General features: G+C 24.1%; 2 protein-coding genes across 3 annotated transcripts in view; one reads left to right on the top strand and one right to left on the bottom strand.

Moving 5' to 3' along the window:
- LOC126901624 (G-protein coupled receptor dmsr-1-like) overlaps positions 1 to 19,604 on the top strand; it is a 58,625-nt gene extending 39,021 nt beyond the window's left edge. Inside the window, exons 1-3 of one of the 2 annotated variants that reach the window (XM_050678243.1) lie at positions 6,118 to 6,140; positions 6,925 to 7,333; positions 15,772 to 19,604. In XM_050678243.1, the coding sequence (XP_050534200.1) occupies positions 6,942 to 7,333; positions 15,772 to 16,510 (1,131 nt within the window). In that variant the 5' untranslated portion in view covers positions 6,118 to 6,140; positions 6,925 to 6,941 and the 3' untranslated portion in view covers positions 16,511 to 19,604. Of the gene's footprint in view, positions 1 to 6,117; positions 6,141 to 6,924; positions 7,334 to 15,771 lie in introns of those variants that run through there. The other variant, XM_050678242.1, reaches the window with a different exon arrangement.
- Positions 1,247 to 5,915, bottom strand: LOC126901610 (uncharacterized). The gene is made up of 2 exons (XM_050678210.1): positions 4,356 to 5,915; positions 1,247 to 1,653 (listed from the first exon to the last, which is right to left on the bottom strand). Exons 1-2 carry the CDS (start codon positions 5,764 to 5,766, stop codon positions 1,418 to 1,420), a joined length of 1,647 nt encoding a protein of 548 aa, XP_050534167.1. The 5' UTR covers positions 5,767 to 5,915; the 3' UTR covers positions 1,247 to 1,417.
- Positions 19,605 to 21,482: the final 1,878 nt, after the last annotated feature.

The following is a 21,482-nucleotide window of genomic DNA, read 5'->3' as shown; positions in this document are numbered from 1 at the left end:
ATTTAATGTTAAATAAATATGTTAAAAATATGTTAAATAAAAAGAATTGGTCACTTGTGACTAATATAATTTAAAATTAAACATATATTTAAAATATTAGTTTTATTTTATGTAAATAAAAATTAATTTTAAATAATATTAAGTTATATGTTTTCTGTGTATGTGATTAACGCTGATAATGTTAACATTGTTTACGAAATACGTATATTTTTTGTAGGTTATTTTGAGTTAAAATTTTTTTATATTTTAAATAATTTTAGCATATTAACACCTGAATAAATGTCGAATTAAATATTACACAGCATTTCAATAAATTTCAATACAACATTATAAAATATCTAATTTAAATTATTGATTAATGAATTATTATTTTCTTCGAATATTCTTTTTTTTTTTTTTAAATAATTTTGCACAGTAATTTTAAACAACAAAATAGATATTTTATGGTTAAAAAATATTATGTTTTTTAATCTATATACTTTGGATTTATAATAAACGAAACATTAGATGTCTTATTGTTTACTGTGTCAATTAATTCAGATATATCAATTATGGTGATGATATTATTCAAAGGTTTGGTTTAATGATGGTTTTAATTGAAATCTAAACAAGTTTTGAGTTTATTCTTATTACTGTTATTTTTTTTTTTTTAATAGGTCCTTAAAATATGTAATTTAAATATTATACTCAGTGGCGGCTCGTGTGTGCTGGTGGTGGGGGTGCGACTTTAAATATAATACCGATAGTTAAGGTATAAAAAATTATCAAATTAAATATTATAAAATAAAACACAATACACATGTTATTATTTTAAAGGTTGTAGTAGAAAATAGAAATGATATTAATAGCGATTACACAATTATAGCAACCGATAACGACGAGCGTACACGTAGTTAATTCTAAAAATAAATTACCCAATTTACTAATATTTTACTGTATGGATGTCGCTGCCGGTTGTCGAAACACTGCTCGTGTGTGTATGCAAACCCGCATACAATGAGGGAAACAACTTTAATGTTCGCTCACGACAAATGTATTATAACTATTTTACTATTTAAAATATTTGCATCTTTAATAAAAATGTGGAATTTAGAATATACAATTAATTCTTATAATTAATTTTAGTAGGGGGTGCGATGGTCCTGTCGTCCAAGTCACGAGCCGCTACTGATTATACTTGGATTAAAAAATAAAACAAAATAATTTATTTTACTGTAATAGTTTATTTTTATTGAATATAGTTTTATTTTAAACAAAAAAAAAAAAAGTATATAAATATCTAAGTAGATATTTGTTATTCAAATATCAAAATGGTGAATATTATATGGTAAATATATGATGAACATTTATCAAAATATACCTTGAAAAGCTATGTTGTATTTGGAGATTTTTCTTATGATTTACAAATTAAGAATTATTAATGATAACGGATGTAATTTATTAAATGTTTAGGTGTATAAAATAATTTATTTGACCACATTTTGTCTTCATTTAATTCTAGTTTTACAAGTTCATCTAATACAAACTCTTTGTCAATGTATACTGTATCATCAACACTATCCTTATTACTATCTTCTTCAAAAAGTCCAACGTTGAGATTATCTGTGAATACCTCATTTTTTTTACCATGAAAACTTCTATGACATAAATAATCTAATAAAAAAAATATACTATAATTATTAATGTAATTGAATCAATTTTCATTAATAGAATAAAAAACATATTTAATATACATACAACATTTAAAACAATTATAATTGAAATTTTGTCTATACAGAGCTATCAGTTTTATGTTATCAATTTTAATATTTATGATAGGTTTATCATAAACTACTCGATTACTCGCAAAATAAATACAATATTAAAAATAAAGTTATGGTTTTATTTAGTTACATATGTTTCTTGATTTATCAGCTAGAAAATAATTTTTAGAATCATCCTTTGTAACTTATAGAAGTGTCAACTTTATTTTTTCAAAAGGAAATGCACACAATTAACAAGCTTATTTAATAAATAATGATGTAATTGAAAAATTGTCTTGTTGATAACATGTAGACCAGTATTTTAGAAGTTTTTTAACAATTTAAAGTACTGTCTGAAGTTAAAGAGGGGTTATTGCTATTTTTTAAACTAGCCATTTCCTGCTTATACTCTTCGTTCTAGATATAAAAATAAGTATAACATCCAAAGTACTGGTCCAAAAGTTGTTATAAACAAGTCATTTTCTTAACTAGATTGTTTTCTATACTATAAGTTAGTTAAATATATATGTTGCCATTAAAAAAAATAAAGTTGACACCCTTATAAGTTATTATAAGAGGTGATTTCGAAAAGAAATTATTAGCTGATAAATAATTAAATATATGTAACTAAAAAAGCAACATTTCTTTTTCATTATTGTATTTTGAAAGTAATTGAGTATTTTAAGGTAAACCTATCACTCTGTATATCTAAAATATCTATTTAATAGATCTCAAAAGTTGTACTGCAAACATTTTCCTTTAGAGATAAAAATTTGAATACGTGTAAGGCTTATGTAAATATCAAATTAAATTATCACACGGGTGACATATAATGTACGATAGTTAACTTTTAACGAATAAAAAGGTATTCGTCTATTAATAAATATGAATATTTAAGATTTGCATATTTTGGATAATACTTTAGTTATTACAAACTAATTTACGTGATATAATTAAAACGAAGACAATTTATTATTTTTATTTAATTTGCGAGTAACAAAATGTTACTAGCAATTTGATCGCAAATTATTGAACTTTAATATGCTAAACAGAAGAACGATTTATTTATCGGATGAAAAAAAAAATTGTGTAATATCTGAGAAAATGAGTGACTTACCCAAAATCGATCAACCTAAATGTAATATCATGACAAAAGTAGACAAACATCTTAATGGTTACTTAATTTATACCAAACTTGTTATTATATAAATCGTAATTTTTATTCTTATTAATATTTTCATCATCAGTAATTTAATTAAGTATACTTTAGTAAATTACTGAAGATCTATTAATTGGATAAAAAAAAAACCCAGCACAGGGGGGTCGCGGCACAGTGGTGACGTGGTATAGATGGATCAAGTATAATGATATCTGACAGTGATTAAAATCACTATAAAAAAAAAACGCTTCGATGCAAATCTTTAGATAGTGTTTAATTTTAAAAAATTGGTGGACTATTCCAAAAGCTTCATGATCTGATAGTTCATTATTAATATCCTAATTAAGATAAAGTATGTAGAATGAAAAAGGGATTATTAAAAAATATTATTTCTCATAAAAAAATAATGTTGATCCATACACTTTTCAATATGTCATAGCATTATAAAGTTAAAAATGTAAAAAATAAAATCGAGAATTTTCACACAATAATAGCATTCGGTAGCCATTTTCACCGTGAAGATAAAATAAAGTCCGAAATTTTTTTTCTGCATAATAAAGTATATTACATTAGCTTTAATTTAAGATATATATAAAAGTATCAGACCTTCCGGAACATTTTCAAAAGTTAAGTTGAAAAAGTTAATTTTTTGTGAAAAAGTTGTCATTTTAAATCCCCCCTTGTGGGCAGGTTAAGGGTTAAATTTATGAAAAAAATATACCAAATGAAAGACAATAATATTATGCATCTATATAAAAAAGAATTATATTGATATGTTTATTTTTGAAAAAGTTATGGCACTTTTAAGAAAAAAAAATTGAAAAAATTTCGAAAATTAGCGATTTTTAAATTTGTAATTTTTTTGGAGGTTTCCCCCATTTACGGGGAACGAGGGCATTTTTTTCAATTTTTGAGGGTAATGTCTTCGACTAGATACAATTTGTGATCTTTTGACGTATCATTGAAAGAAATTGGTTCGGTGAGAGCTGAGAAAAAGTGGTAACAGACACAAAAAAAAATAAATAAAAAAAAATAAACACATCTTAGTAAAACCAATACCTTCTCAGCTTCGCATCGAAGCTAAAATATAAGAAAAAAATTACTAGTCAATTTTTGGTAATCACATTATCAAGTTCAAAAATAAATGTTCCCATTAAAATAAATGAATTTAAGATATTTTATCCCTAAAAGATGAAAAATAAATTTGAATGCATAATATTGTAGTTTCTGAGTATCTTGCCCAAAGTCGATCACTTTATATAATGAAGGAATCAAATGTTTTTTTCCAATTAATTTAGAACGTTAACTAATAAAAAACGAAACTGAATTTTACTCTATATTTCTTATAAATATTTCTCAAAGAATATACATTTTAAAAATATCTACTTTCCTTTGTATGAAAAATAAAAATATATGGTTATATAAATTCTAATGTAGATAAATTTTATACTTACTTATAATGTCAGTAGTTAAAAATTCTTCTTTATTTGAATCATATAAACTATTTATAAGACTTTGATTTTCCATCACGTCATTTAAATCATCTTTCCATATCTGCAACTCCATGATATACTTTTCTACTTCCCTTAGTATACAAATGGCTTGTTCAATAACCTGATTGCCATCTATCGTTTCAATTGTATTTAATTTTAACTTTGTAGAAAATTTTATTTTACTAAGAATCATAATGTTCCTAATCGTATTCATAAGTTTATCAGCCAATTGTTCATCAAGATTTTGAGAATAGTATTCTTTGTATTTAGAAACAAGACTAAACATATCTGTGGCTAATGCTCTCATAAAATGTATGTTTCTATTTTTTGGTAGATCGCATGTATACTTTATGAATTTGTATATATAATAATGAATACTGTAACCCATTACAACTATTTTTTCTTTTAATTCCGATGCATTTTTCTTATCGGTATCGATAGAAGAAATTTTTTTGGCGACAATAATAAAATTACGAATAAGTATTGCTATTGGACGGAAAAAAGCTACAAAGACAATTTTTTGGAATATTTTTAGATCTTCTACATTAAAAGTATGATACATATAAAAACTTAATTCAAAAAGAGTTAAATTTTTTCCATTGGAACATTTATAGCTAAGAGGAGTCAATCGAATTAGATTTAAATTTTTTTGCTTTTGTTTTAATAAATAATTTTCTTTGAATTCCTCTTGAGTATAACCATAAAAATCATACATAAAAATATGGTATAAAAAATATCTTTTTGGATGTAAGTTTAAATTAGAACTATTAGTGATATCAGAAAATTTTGTTATCGTTTCATCTCTAAGGTTTTTATTTACAACAAGTAAGTCACTTGGTAAATATGGCTTCATTACGTTTGATTTTACAAAGAAATTTGATTTTGAAATTGTTACATCTTTACAATTTATTTTTATTTGGTGTTCTAATCGTTCAATTAATATTCGGAAAATAATTTTTGAACCATTAATTAAAAGAGTTTTCCAATATAAATCTTTAGAGTCCTCATTATAGAAACTAAGAGCTGGATGTGGTTGTTCCTGATTAATACTATTATCCTTCTCAACTATATTCAAATGATTGCCAATGTTATTTAAGTATAGGTTTACTGAAATTAAATCAAATGAAGTGAAATGGTTTTTTGCTTTTAAGTCTTCTAAAAAACACAAAACAATTATATCGTGAGTCTGAACAGCTTGGTTAAAAGTAAGCACGTCGTCTACAGTTATATCTTGTACACACTTTTCCATCTCTAATAATGAGACTTCATTATGTTTAAAATAATCCAACATATATTGAGAGTAATTGCATTCTAATTTGGCAGTAACAGTTGCCAAAGATATCGAAAAAAATAAAAGAACTATTAAATTCATATTGAAAAAAAAATTATTATAAAAATTCAGTTCTTCTATAATGAAATATTTATAAAAAACTGATACTATTTAAATTGAATAAAAACGTATTACATTAACAATTTTTATGATTTTTTGAGAAACAACTAAAACTTTTAGCTTGAAATATTTAATTTAAAATTTATAATTTAGTTTGCAAGCTTTATATTAAACATATTTATTTAGATATTTTTAGGTACAGGCTAAGTTTTGGTTTTATCGTAAATCATCCAAACTGTCATAAAATTTGCGAAAACAAGATTTTTATAATATATAATAAATAGTGAATACAACAATTTTTTTTTTTTCTTAAAAGTGAAATATATTAGTTAATATATATTAATACACAAAAATATGTATGTAAAACGTATAATTAATTTATATCATATATTTTGAGTTAATGTTTAATTTATATACATAGTAATATTTTTCAAGACCGTTTTAGTTGAACTATGCGTCAAAAAATCCCGTATTTATCTAACTGAAACTATAAGGGCCAAAAATTGAAAAAAATTTCTCAATTTTAGAAATTTATACAAATATATCAAAATTACGCTACCATAAAAAGTGGTTATTTTTCAACAAACATTTTCTGCATTTTATAATAGCTATAACTATTTTTTTAAAACACTGCCCCAATCATTTTTTTAATAAAAGATACTAGAAACAATCTTGTTGTCTCTAGTATAGAATCAGGAGTCAAAACTTATAACAGATTAATGATTCAAGTGTAAAAGCTTAAGGGAATTACTGCATTTAGCTTTCACTATTATATACTTGGCTGTTTTTAAAATTAAGTTACTAGTGTTCACTAGTAACTTAGCTATGAGAAAATGAACTGTATACAGTTCATTTTAAAAACTCACATATATGTGATTTAATACACTTATATAATAAACTAACATTCAATACAACTTGTAACTAATTTAATAAATTATTTATTAAAAATCAAATTTGTAATAATGAATAACTAAAAAAATCTCGATGCCATAGTGGATGTGTCTAATTAGCATATTATTAATTATAATATATTATTATAATAATTCAGGAGACCACAAAACTAATTAAAATGCATCTTTAATATATTTTTAAACGTTCACATTGGCAGTTCTGTTTGACTATAATGGTGTCTTGTTACAGTGGCCCATATAACGGAGATGGTATATAGCAACGAGACCATGGGATACAGCCCGTATTGTGGAGACATGGTGGTTAACCTCAGATATACATACGAACAATATCATGGATACGCAAGCCTACTGGTTTGTGCTTTTGGATCCGTGGCCAACATATTAAATATTGCTGTACTTACAAGAAAGGAAATGGTGTCACCGACAAATGCTATACTTACTGGACTTGCCGTCGCTGATCTCTTAGTAATGGTCGAATACGTTCCTTTTGCTTATCACATGTATCTTCGACCAGACAATTATCCTCGATCCGATCGTTTTTCGTACAATTGGTCATTGTTCGTTCTACTACATTCTGGTTTTTCACAAGCGTTTCACACAATATCTATATGGTTGACAGTTACGTTGGCTGTTTGGAGGTAAATAATAACATTACAGTTAATATTTGCCGATATTCATTATTAAATAAAAATCAAAATACTGTGAAATTGTACTTAACCGACTAAAATAGTTTATTAAGCTAATGATAATGTTTGTTTCAGTACAAATCAAACAAAATATAATAAGATCACAGTAACTTTTAATGGTAGCATTTATTTTTCATTGTTGAATCGACTTAACAATCTCAAAGTGGCGTTAAATAATAAGTTAATCATTTTATTTTGTTAGTTTTTATACACAATCAATTTAACTTTTGGGATTATATTCTATTCGAATTGAAAATTTATAATAATTAAACATAAAAAAAACATTCAACAATTATTTATAAAGCATAAACAAATAATTAATTTATCGATTCAAGTAATTCAATTTGGATTAAGTTGGTTTAATAGCGAGTGGACCACCAGTAAATAACTAATATTACCATTTTAGATAGTTTAAGTTAAATTTCCTGGTTTTAAACTATCGAACTTTGATAAATTATATAAATTATAAATTGAAAACTAAGTTTTTCTATCCTCGAACAAAGTAAAATAAAAAAAATTAACAGTGAAGGCCTAAAATAATTAAATGACTCTTAAGTAATAGTGATAATTAATGTAGAAGAAATTGTTTTTGGTAGTCAGGGTTAAATGGAGTGAAAGTAAAGTAGAGTGGTAGAAGTTTTTGGCAAAATACCAAAATGGTCTATACTAAAATGCAAATAAATTAAACATTTTCTCAATCTATTAATGGAATACAATATAGAATACTTGTGGATTAGACAAATATATTATTCTTGATTGATATAATTAAAAATTTTGTGATATAATATTAGTTTAATAATATAAAACTATATTCATATTATATTGATTGTATAGTATACTATGTATGTTATAAAAGACTATTTTTTTTTTAATGTTCGCATAAAACTATTTATGCAATAAATTTTAAATTCATTTAAAGGATTTTATTTTTAAAATATTATTTATTTCACATAAGTATGAAATCATAAATATTTTATAATACTCTGTATGAATTTATTATAATATAAGTCATCATTTTATAAAATACAACCAGTAGAACATAATGTTTAATAGTAATTTATGAGTTAAAGTAATCCCAGGAGATAATAATCACTATGTCGTGTTTATAGAAGTCAAATAATATAAATTATAACATTGATAATATTAATATAATATTATTAAAAAATATAAATTAAAGATATGAGTCATTTTAACAAAAATAATTAGAAATAGTGTGATTAAAATACATAAATAATTCTAATTAGATATCTTTAAATTGTATTTAATTAAACTTTCCATTACCAAAATTTCAAAAAATTTATGAATCCGTAATTAGGAGAAATTCTCATCATATAATTTTTTTTTAATTTTGTTACATTTTAATTTTTGTTTTAGTTTATTTACTCTATAGTTAATTACTCTAACTTTTAGAAAAATGTATGAATCAAAAAATTTTCTTTTGAAAATACCTAAAAAAAAGGTTTTATCATTTGACATTATATTTTTGGAAATCTAGCCCCTACTAATCCACCGAAGGAGATAATAAATATAAAATTTTATATAAGTTTACATTTTTTACATAACTTATGAATGTTCTAGAAATCATGATATCTTTAAAAGTAGCTTAAATTAAAACTTTTATATTTCGTGTTGAAAAAATAACTAGTACTTGAGACTTATCCTCTTTGTGTAATTAGTATATAGCTATTCAAAAATGCTGGATTACAAACAATTTTTAGAGCGGATAATATACAAATAAACGTCTATATCATAGGAGTATAAAGTAACAATAATTGATAAACCAAAACCCAACTACCCCAATTTTTAAAAAAAAATTTACACATTTGTAATGAATCATTTTATACTAACAAGTCATTTCAAAGTTAAAAAGATTCTAATGCAACTTCTTCAAAAAAAATTGTATAATATATATTTAAAAAATTAACTATGCATATTTAAATGAAGTCTTTATACTCAATATATAGAATAACTCCATTTGATAAGCCATTTGCTTTTTCAGAATCTATTGAGAACTCTACATTTTTGTAAAGAAAAAAATATTATGTACAAAATTTTACTTTATTGTATAAAGTTTAATAATTTTTTTTTAGGGTTTCTGATTTTAGTAATTTTCTATAATTACTAATTTTAATCAAAACAAATTATAAACAATTTAGTTCTTCTAATATTTTTGTCCGATCTATAGTTCATCTATTTAAGTGAATTCATTTATTTAAATTTGTATGTGCTAGTGTATTAGCAAATCTATAAAATATAATTATGTTAAAAATGTTTTAAATTCATTTAATGATTTTTTTACAGTTAAAGATAGATAAAAAATTGTCTATTCAATGTTTCCTATTAAAAATTTACTCTTTTAGAATGTATTATGTTAGCGAACAATGAAAAACCTGTATAAATATACAATTTTGTTTGAAATAAATAATTATGTACACAACAGTGTACATATTAAATGTTGGTGTGCTTTTTAAAATAAATTTGGATTCAGTTACGCCAATACTTATTTTTACTAAAAATATTTTAAATAAATATTCATATTTAATTGTAGATTAAAAACTTTTTGTATCAAGTAGAAATAATACACTTCTATACGAGAAAAAATATATCGTTAAGGCTTTATTCAATTTTAATACCAAGTATATGGATAACCAAAACTTTGGTACTATTTTCGTCAGATTATAAAAGTGACATCTAACTCTTTCATACAAAGAGAACAGATATTAAAAATGTTTATTTAAGTTTTCTTTTTGTTTTTTAATATTGGTTGGACAAATTGTGCATAAATTATGTACCTAAAAACAAGAGAAGGTTTTTTTTTACAATTGTTCAAGGGGACAATACTAGGTCTGTGGAATGTCTTTCCAAATAAATTTATATACATCGTGTAATTTTAAGTTATATTACAGATATATTTTATTTTATTTATAAAAAAAATAGTGATGAGATATTTTAGAACTTTAAAATGATGTGTGAGTATATATCACCAATATATAAAAATATAGAGTGTTCAGTGTGCAAGAAAAAGGGTTTCTATTGTTCTCATTGTTTGTAATAATTTATCCGATTGCTTGTTTACTAAATACCCTGTATATATTTGATTTATGTTCATTCACATTTTAGGCGAATTTGATTAAAATTTAAAGTTAAAAAAATGACACAGAGTTCAAAGTGTAGTCAGGTTGAACATCCAAAATTTGAAGTAAGAAGACGTTCCATTTACTATTTTATCATAGAAAACTATTCGAAGTGATATCATCAATTTGCATCAATACTCCTGGCGATATCAATCCATTACAATGGAAAAATCCGTTTGGTATGAGATATTCTAGTTTTATCTCAGTTTGTCTATAAGTTGTTTATGTACAATTTTAGTTTACGATAAAATGTATTTACACGTGGATGTCTTTGTTTGACAATGAATTATATTGAAAAATGTTATACTGTCTCAAATAAATAGGCCCCATTCAATATATTTGTATTTCAAAAACGATTCGTAAGGAAAAATATCATTGCAACAATCAGTACATTACCCAAACCAACGAAAATATGTTATTTTTCTTTTTAAATGTTCTCAATAACAGTTTCTAAAATTTAATTCATGGAATTTGTTTGTTTATTTGTCATGCTTTTCGTTAAATAGCTATTTAACGGTACTTAATCTGTCTTTAAACACTTAAATAATTTTGTTGAAATAACTACATATGGTTACTGTGTCAGTTATAACGAAAAAAATGTAATTTATTACATAATAAAAAATGTAAATGATTATGATGTACTCAGTTAAAAAACGGACTGAATTATTAATTTAAGGGTATTCTTTTTACATTACTGGGCTCATGATGATAAAATACATTTTACCCGTTACATTTTATTTAGGGCTACTGTAAAATGCAATTTAGAAAAATTATTCTATTAAATTAAAATAATTTATTTTTGCAGTTTTGTTTTTTCTGAATAACACAATTGAAAATATTCAGTAATATTAAAAATGTATTTAACATGCAAAAGTTTATGAAATTAATTAATTAGAAAATTATTGCTTTAGTTATATTTGTCTTCATAAAAATAATTAAAGTATATTAAAATAATAAATAAATGTCAAAATATACTTTTTTAAATTGTACTATGAAATTAAAATAAAATTAGAACATTAAGAATTTCTAAATATTTTACCTTTAACAATGTATTGCCTCTAAAAAAATCTTTTGGTGGAGCTCTTAAAGTGATGGCTATAATAACTTAACAAAATCTTATTGTGCTTTAATAAATATCAAAAATGTTCAGGAATCAAATAAAAGTTACTATTATTTATATTTTCTACGCTACATCTTAAGAATTTTATAACAACAAGGTAATAACAAACATTAATGGAGTAACATTAAAGTATTTTATCATCCAAAACTTAATTTTAGTTTTATTTTACTACCCCACTTTCATATAATAAAAAATATTTGTTTATAAAAAAATTTATAGTATAAAAATATACATCGAATTGAATAACAACTGTAATTAATTATTTTGAGCGGGTATCAGTATTTCCCAGTAAACAATCAGTTGTTAATATAAATAAAGTTACAAAAGTGCTAAAATAAGATATTTTTCTATTTTAAACTATTCATTTCTTTTGAATTTATACATATTGATAGACTTTTTTATTTACACCCAGATCATATTTTTCACGATTTCAGAATAATTTCCCAAAGTATCCATAAGTTATTATTAAAAAGTATATTTATTTATTTTCACTAAAAAGCTATATTTTAAAAATATTTTTAATCCTGTAAAATTTTATGGATGTTAATAGATAAATAATTTATAACCATCTAAAAAATAAGTTTATTATGAAAATGATATATAATTTAAGATTACGTATATTGAAAATGTGTCAAAATCATTAAAAATTGCTTTTAAACATTATTATTCATTTTTAATATTTACTAATCTTTCGATGTTTATAAAAAATAAGTTTGTATACATTGTTATTGTTGTATTTTTCTAGAATATAACTACTAAATAGAAATTAGTATTTTATTATTCATACAATTACTCGAGTAAAGTGTGTTGTTACTTTACATTTTGCTTACCTTTTCTATTGATTCTCATTGAAACATTTTACTCTATTAAAAATAAAAGTATTTTCAAAACAAATCCTTTTAGACTAAGTTTATAAAATGTCATTTAAACAAATGATGGCTCTTTTTTTTGAAGTTGTTTGAATTGAGGTACAATAAAGGTAAAATGCTTTTGAACTATAGTGATTAAGGAAAATTTGTGTATATGATTTTATTGAACTTTACATAGTACCTAGTGACAATTTAATTAAAATTCAAAACTCAAATAAAATTTCTGGTAATATTACAACAAAAATATTATTTACAAGTAACTTATAGAATTTTTTCCCGATCCAACCAATCGCACATTGACAAACATTAGTTCGATTACCTTTTGATTGCCTTAGGCTCACGCACATCTGTCTGTCGTACGAAAAGGATCACAAAATAAATAAAGAAAAAAACAATCACAAATATCCTCCGGTTACAGAAAGTAAACAAAAATCCCTCGTTATCTACTCTATTTCCAACCAACATTACCAACCCAGTTGAAGTACAAGTTGTTTTCCCAGTGCTATTATACCGCTACCGTTCTTCTTTAATAGATAACCCTAAGATTATTTTCGAGTTGCCGTAACGTTTCAACCCATTTAACATAATATCACGTACAAGTACGACCTTCAAACATGGACTGTGCAACTGGCATTTGTATAATAACCAGAAGAAAAAATACTTAACTCTAGTGAAAAACAGTCCCTGATAGTACTAATTGCAAATTAGAATTACATTAAGCAACGGCGTATCGAAGAAAGTGGAAATGAACAGACATACCACCCTCTCCTACAATCGTTAATTGTTTAGTGTTAACATTGTGGAAACTCTGCGTCTATTTAATTTTACTATAAATGTATACTATAAATTACGTAATATTGACCAGTGGTATGAATGTTTTACAATCTAGTCTGTCTTATTTCCATTACAATAGACGATCGGTCATAATAATATACGACTACTCGTATGTGACTGTATATATGTCCGAGTGACACGTGATAAACACCATTGCATAGGGTACCAAGATAATTACTCACAAAACTGAATATGATTGGCTGCGACCGGATTACGCATTCGGAGAAACGACTTTTTAATTAAAGCTTTTCGTATTTGGCTTTAACGGACGTCATTTAAGTGTAGATTTATTATTCGGTACACTTAATAGTATTTGAAGAATATACCTAATAGATTGGTTTTATTGTCTTAATAATAGTTAACACCAAATCTTGCGAAACTTTTGGTTTAGCAAAGTTTTATAAAACATTAATATGAAAACTTCTAATATAACACAAATATCGAGGCTCATTACATTTATCCCTGTTAATTATTTTCAAGAGTACTTCATTTACTTCAGTTGACTTGTCGATAAGTTATCACCAGTGAAGAAATTATCAACATTCGCAGTAAAAAGGTTATCTCGCAGGGGCGGGCTTAGATATGTGGTGGCCCCTGGGCGGAATGCATTGTAAGGGCCCCTTATACATAAACAAGGAAATATATTTTTTTACTTATTAAATAACAATTATTATTATGTTTGTGATACCAATGTATACCAAATTTGTGGGGGCCCCTGGGCTGCAGCCCACTCAGCCCTCCCCTAAATCCGGCCCTGTTATCTCGTATTTACTGCGTATTATATTGTTTATAAATATGACTCAAATAAATAAACTCATCTAAGTAACATTGATTATGAATTAACAAATATCGACTAAGTGGAAAAAGCAACTGTTTTATTTTTCTGATTAAATGAAATCAATTCCATAACGTCTTATAACTAGTACTTCAACAGGAGTGAAATAAGCTAATTTTCCATTAAAAAAATTATCTTTTAGATTTCTAATTAAATTGTTAGGTAATTTTTTTGAAAATGTTAAAACTGAAAATTTGACACCATAGTAATATAATTCATAATTTATGAACTAAGCAAATGTACATTATATATTACACTCTCAAAGTTGCCCAATTAGTTGTTATTAAAATTATATATTAAATCCGCATAATAAATTGTATAAAATCACATAATTTTTTGATTTTTAAAATTTAATATTACTATATTCTACTTTCTTTGGTAGAATGGTTAAGATTTATTTTTATCTTATATATTTAGTGTCCTAAACTAAGAAACTGAATCCTTATATTAAAGTGTACTAGAATTTAGATCTCAATATTTAAATTATTAAAAGCTTTACAGATCTATTTATCGCAAATATTTACATAATTTATGAAAAATAAGCGTTTTTACCATATTTCTCTTAAATGATATAAGCCAAACTAATGAATTTCTTGCTATTTTATAAATTAGATTTTTTTAATAATCATAACTTTAGTAAGAGTATACTAACTTTATTAACATTACAAATTACATACAATTTCTTTAAATCGTATTTCTTTTTCAAACTTCATTTTAAAAATTGTTAAAAGTTTTAAAAATACCTTAATACACCATGTTCGAATTTATTTAATACTTATAATTGCTTATAGTTTTATAATTTTATTTTTCAATCCCACATTCTACTAAATGGACATATTTTTCATACTTCTTATAAAAATGTTAATCATTTTTACTAATATTCGATAAAATAATGGAAAATACGTAGGATATAATTATAAATGGTTTTAATATAAAAAACTAATAATTTTAATTTGAATATTTTAATTTAATAAATAACAGTTTGTAGAAATATAAAGAATTGAAGCCATTGAAATGCATAAACAAAAAAATATTATAAAACCATAGAAATGCGTAAATTTTATGAAGCCATTGAATTGCAAAAACGAATATACAATTTTTTGGAATAATGTAATAAAAATTAATAATAGTCGAGATAAGTAATTTAAAAAAAAAAAAATTAGGGAAAATATTCGACAGACTTCATATTTGGATGTTCGGGTAAATTTCTAATGTTCATCTTGAATAATTCACCTCAAATATCACTATTTTTGGATAATTTGTCTTTTTAAAACATTTTGGTACTCTTCGTAAAACTGATTTTTTTTAACTTTCTTTAAAACTAACAAAAAAATAAACATGTTTTAATCCATGCTGTCAAATGTCCGTGTGCTACATATGCACTTTTAGAGTTGTGAGTTATGATACTTTTATAATATGAAAGCTGTTAAAATAAAATAATGCGAATGCTTAAAAAATATTTTAGTTTGAATACATCGGTTGTCATAAAATTAACATAAAATACATTTATGATTGTATTAACTATAAAGTCTTTGAATATTCAACTAAATTATTTATACATTTACAATATTAATTGTTGCGTTTTTAACTTTTCTCAGGTATGTGGCAGTGGTCCATCCGCAAATTAATAGGATATGGTGCCGGATGGAGACAACACTATCGACAATTGCTTTGGGTTATTTGATCTGTCCCTTAATTTGCATACCTAGCTATCTTACGTTCAACTTAATATCCAGAGTGGAGTTGTTGGATGCCGTAGGCAATCGTCCCTCTGCTAACAGATCGGATGTGGTTGGTCCGCTACGCAACGTGACGTTGTATTTTGTGAACGTTAGTGATCTCGCCGCTACGACTTGTTTATCCGACATCGTTTTCTGGGTATACAGCGTGGTGATAAAAATTATACCGTGTATTGCCTTGACTGTACTCAGTTTGCGGTTAATCTGCGCGCTTTTGGAAGCTAAACAACGTAGAGCTAAACTTACGGCTAGCAGTCGTAAATCTGCCGACAAGGAACGGCAAACGGACCGAACTACCCGCATGTTATTGGCTGTGCTTTTTTTATTTCTTATCACCGAATTTCCACAAGGTATTCTGGGGTTGCTCACATTGCTATTAGGCAAAAAGTTCTTTCAAGATTGTTACCAAAACATGGGCGATGTCATGGATATGTTGGCACTAGTTAACTCGGCCATTAATTTCATACTCTACTGTGTCATGAGTAGGCAATTTCGAAACACGTTTAGTTTACTTTTTTTACCAGCTTGGATACCTAAATCCAATGCCCAAGGGATATCACTAGGTAACCCAACTACTACACAAGTTACGCAAGTCTAAAAAGAGGTTATTCGTCATCGCTGTTTTGAAATGTTTTTATTTTTTACAAATGAACAGGGTGCTTTTATTTTATTTATTTTGGTAATTAAATGGAGTACTGAGTTGATGAAATATGGACTTACGAAAAATATCTATTAACTTTGAAAAAACAACCGATAGAGTCCATGGTAATATCCGTGACACAGATTGACGGAATGCTGATTTGTTAACGGATATGAAAAACTTTAATATTTTATCAGAAGTTTAAAAACATACGAATATTTTTTTGAAAAATATATTTAACATCGATTCAAATGTCCGCTGATATCTAAAACGAATGAAAACGTTTTCCTTAAATTGCATTAAAGCCATAAATCTCAAAAATCTGAAATGAAAATGGTTTTGTATTATTGCCATACAACAAAAAACTTCGAGTACAAAAAATTCCATTTCTCAATTTCCTGTATTATTCAAAGCAAATTTTTTACTATATATAACAAGTTTCATTGTTATATCATGAAAAAATAGCCACGTGAACATAACATTTTAGTGCCACACATACAAGATTGTCCCACATATTCTGAAAAAACCTGTAACTTTTGATTCAGTGTCTATTTTAAAGAACTTAAAAAAAATTCTTTTTACGCTTTTGGACTTCAATAATAATATAAATAGCAAATATCTTACTATTGTTTTATAGTTAAATTTCTAGAGCATTTTAAATTTTATGATCATTTTAATTCGTAAGTTTTTTATAACCTATATCAAAAATTCGGAATTAGTTGTTAAATAATTGATAGATGAAAACACGATTTTTTTTAAATAATATTGATTATGGGCATAATTTTTTTATCAAAAATATTCCTCGAATGAGTATCAAATTGAAATGAAAAACAAATATAGTAAAATTTAATTATGTATTTAGTATAAGATCTTTTTGATATTACTTTTTAACAAGCCAAAATAATCGAAATTAAATTCTGCCTGAAAAATTATTATAGTATATTTTATACTTCCATTATTGTCTATCTAATTTATCAATTATTCTTTTATCATTAATATATATTTTTTTAATTTTATGATTTATTAATTTTTCATTGTAACATTGACGATGTTCAATATATTGTAGATAGAGTTTTTTACTGCTATGCCACGTATTATAAACTTTAAGTGTGTTTTTCATTTATTGATTACAACTTTTGTAGTTCACTTTAGTGAAACGCTTAGATGAATTTGGTATATCAGTTTTAAATATAAACACAGATTTAAACCATATAAACTCAGCATATTAATTTTATGTTAAAAAGAAAAACCACAACATATGTGCACATTATATAAAACAACTTTTAATTTTAATAAAACGAAAAAATATTTTATTGTAAATAAGTTGAAATGTATTTAAATAGTTCTGGATTACAATAGCTGTAATTAAAGATACAGACAAACAAAAGGAGTAAATAATAATTAATAATAATTATTAATATAAATATTTATTTATATTCATCACAGTACATGTTTAATGTTAGGACTGTAGCGTAGTTAACTAAAAAATTGTCTTAAATAATAAAGAAAACATGTGTATATTTTTAACAAACAACAATAAACAAATTAACTGATGAGTAGTTAAATAATTCTTATCAATTAACATTCAACAAAATCCTAAGTTATACTCATAATTTACGGCTACCTAGTGATTTTTTTAGTATGTACTATTTATTACGAATTGTCATAAAGTAATACAAAATAATATGCGTTTTTTCACTTAACTTAGATACTCGTTCCAATGATGATATTTTTTACGGAAATGTCTCTATAAGCAAAATTTAGCGATAATTGATTCTCATTCTCTTCTATTCATTTTCAAATAACAAATACCCACGTTTGATATTGTGTAATGATAAAATAAAATTACAAATTAAAATTTTCACAAACTTTAAAATTCTCTAGAAATTTAACTACAATATATTTATAGAAATTTGCTATCAATTTTTTTCTTAACATCTACTTTATAAAATGGCTATCTTGGAATTATTTTAAAGTGATTTTTTAATTTTTTTAAATGTCTAAATAAACTAAAAATAGTTAAATTATAATTTATTTACCTATTATAGTCTTAGAGTGTAAAAATTATATAAAAAAAAATTGCAAATAGTAACTGTATCAAAAATTATAGGATTTATAAACACATACACGATCAAACTTGTATTAATGGATAGAGATAAAAGTTTTTCGAAACAGCATTTATGCATGTTAGACTTCAGATTAATAGCTTTTATTAATTTTTTTAATGAAATTAAAACATGATTATAAATACTATATTTATTATAAGCTAAGTTATGAGATTGAGAAAAAATTAATTTTACAATAATGTGTATTGTTGATAAAAAAAAAAAAATAGAAATCTATAAAAGGAAACAAGAAAAAAATGTTGTTGTATAACAGAGTCGAATATTTTTCAAGAAATCAAAATTTATTTATACGTTAAAAATATTTATGAAGCTTTAATTTTTCACGCTTAAGTTGGTAATTTCACTATTACGTGTGATTGAATAAAATGTATTGTACGGGTCTTTTCAACCGATTGAAATTTAAATTTTCACGGTTTATTATTATTATTAATATATATATATATATAATATAAACGCAAGTTAAAATAATTTTTTAAAAGACAAAAATTGTAATGTTTCTTAATGTCAGATTAAGGAAAATAGCTGATACAATGAAAATTGCCTAGCACAATATCTTAATAAGTTGTTATTCTATGAAAAAATTAAAAACACTTATTTGTGCAATAAAAACAAAATTTTCCAAATTAACTTTTTCACATTAGACATTTTTCTGTGTGAACCATTAGTTTAATATATTAGTACATTAGTCTAAATATTTATTAAAAATATTAGATATCAAATGAGTTATTCGAAATAGTTAAATTTATTGTCTTGTTAATTGTTTATTTAATAAAAGACACGAAAGAAAAATATTATTTTAAAACATCTAGATTATATTTAAAAATACAAAATTTAATTTCATATAATAAACAAATATTTATAGTTCGTAATTAGCCATTAAAATACATAATGTCTTTGACTTGATTACATGATTAATGTAACTATATGATGAAAATGTTAGTTTTCAAATCTTAACTGGATGATTTTGTTAAAATTTATAATTGAAATAATTTGAACTATTTAATAAAATTTAATGAATATATATATTTTTTTTAACAACAGAAAATATTTTTATTATGTACATAATAATTTATTAATTATTTAATGAATTGTTCCATGAAATGTGTTTTAATGATTGTAATTGTTATAATTTATGTTTGTATATATATATATATATATTTGATAACTTTAATATTGGTTGATATTTAGTATAAATTAAATTTGTTTATGAAGTAGTTTCTTATAAAAAAGATATGCCATAAGGAAAGTATGTAAAAGGTCTGAACTCTTTTGTACACATCTGACTTAAAATTAAAAATTTTTAAACTAAATTACTATGTCATTATTTTAAATAGTTACTGTTTACAAACACTATTTTTTTTTTTTATTTAATGATGAGAAACCTCATGATTATTACCAGATAAATAAAATTAGTATGAAAACATGATTTATAAAAAAAAACAAATTGTAATAGAGTCAAGATAGCTTTTTTTAAAACAAAGATAATTTAAAAAGTTGTAATAAAACTTTTAATAAGTTGATGTGTTATTATTTTGAAATAAAATTAATTTATACGATTTAACTGTATTCAATATATATTTAAAACTTAATATACTCAATGACTAAAAATAAACCACATTAGAAACCACAACAATAAAATTTGTTTTAAAATATGATTATTAAATAAAGTTAATGATTTTTATCATTGAATTTGTCTTTAGCAAGTAACATACCACTATTGCTTCCCGAGTTTAATGATATATTTTCTGAAAATATCATTAGATCTTATTAGGAATAAATATCTCCGAAATTACTGTCTAAATGTTTCTGATGATCTGTCATGGGTCTTTCCACTTATTTTGATTTGAAATAAGAAATTCAGTGGAAATTGGTCGTAATTGTACGAATTCAGGGAAATATTGTTATATTAGGTCTTTAACTTCTATTTAATAACCATTGTATGAGAATGCCATTTTAAGTGATTGAGAACCCAACTACTTATCATTAATGATTACTAAGTATAAAAGGTAAAACAATCATGTTACGACTTGATAGTCCCTTATGCATAATTATTTAGTTAATTGACATTAGAGACACATATGCTTTTGCAGAATAATTATTTTGGTTCCCTTTGCAACGTTTTCGAGTCTAAGGTTCAAATTGCAATATTCATATTCGATGTGTAATCTCATTTCGGAAATATTTTTTCCGAGTTTGATAGAAAAAGCTAAGTTTATTTCACGTCATAATCAGCTCTATGAACTTTTAACTTTTAGCTCAAAATATAAATCTTACATTTATTATACAAAGTAGTCTAAAGTTATTTAGCATTAAGATAAGCTCATTTAAATCACAACAGAGTTTTTTAGAAGTTTTAATTACTACACTTCGTCAATATTAGATCGTAAAAATTATTTATTATTATTTTTTTTTATTGGTAGTATGCACAGAAAATTAAAAAAATAAAATAATACGGTAAAAGATTATTCATTTTGACACGGCATTTCTTCAGTCGTAAAATTCATGAAATAGGAGGTAGGTAGGTATTTTATATTGAATAATTTAAAATATATCGTGTTGGATTATAAATATAAAAAAAAAAAAATTACACTACACAGTGTGTTATTATTAAATTTTTAATAATAATAATAAAATAAATACTGTGTAGATTTCAAATCTAACTTAACTTTATCAGCAGTTAAATTTTAACATTCGAGTTAAAATTAAAACTTATTCAACATAATGGTTCTTTTATAATTTTCATAAAAAAAAACGGACATAAATCGTCAAGTATAAAATGGGAAGCGACACTTTGTCAAAATGAA

Source organism: Daktulosphaira vitifoliae, unplaced genomic scaffold, assembly GCF_025091365.1.
Source record: "Daktulosphaira vitifoliae isolate Bord-2020 unplaced genomic scaffold, ASM2509136v1 Scaffold_3, whole genome shotgun sequence".
NCBI classification, from domain to species: Eukaryota; Metazoa; Arthropoda; class Insecta; order Hemiptera; family Phylloxeridae; genus Daktulosphaira; species Daktulosphaira vitifoliae.
The sequence above is the reverse complement of the archived record's forward strand: the minus strand, read 5'-3'. Positions and strand labels throughout refer to the sequence as shown.

Coding starts and splice junctions, on each gene's coding strand:
- LOC126901610 (XM_050678210.1), bottom strand. CDS start 5,766: ATGAATTTAATAGTTCTTTTATTTTTTTCGATATCTTTGGCAACTGTT. Junction 1,654..4,355: donor TTTAACTACTGACATTATAA/GTAAGTATAAAA, acceptor TTTTTTTATTAG/ATTATTTATGTCATAGAAGT.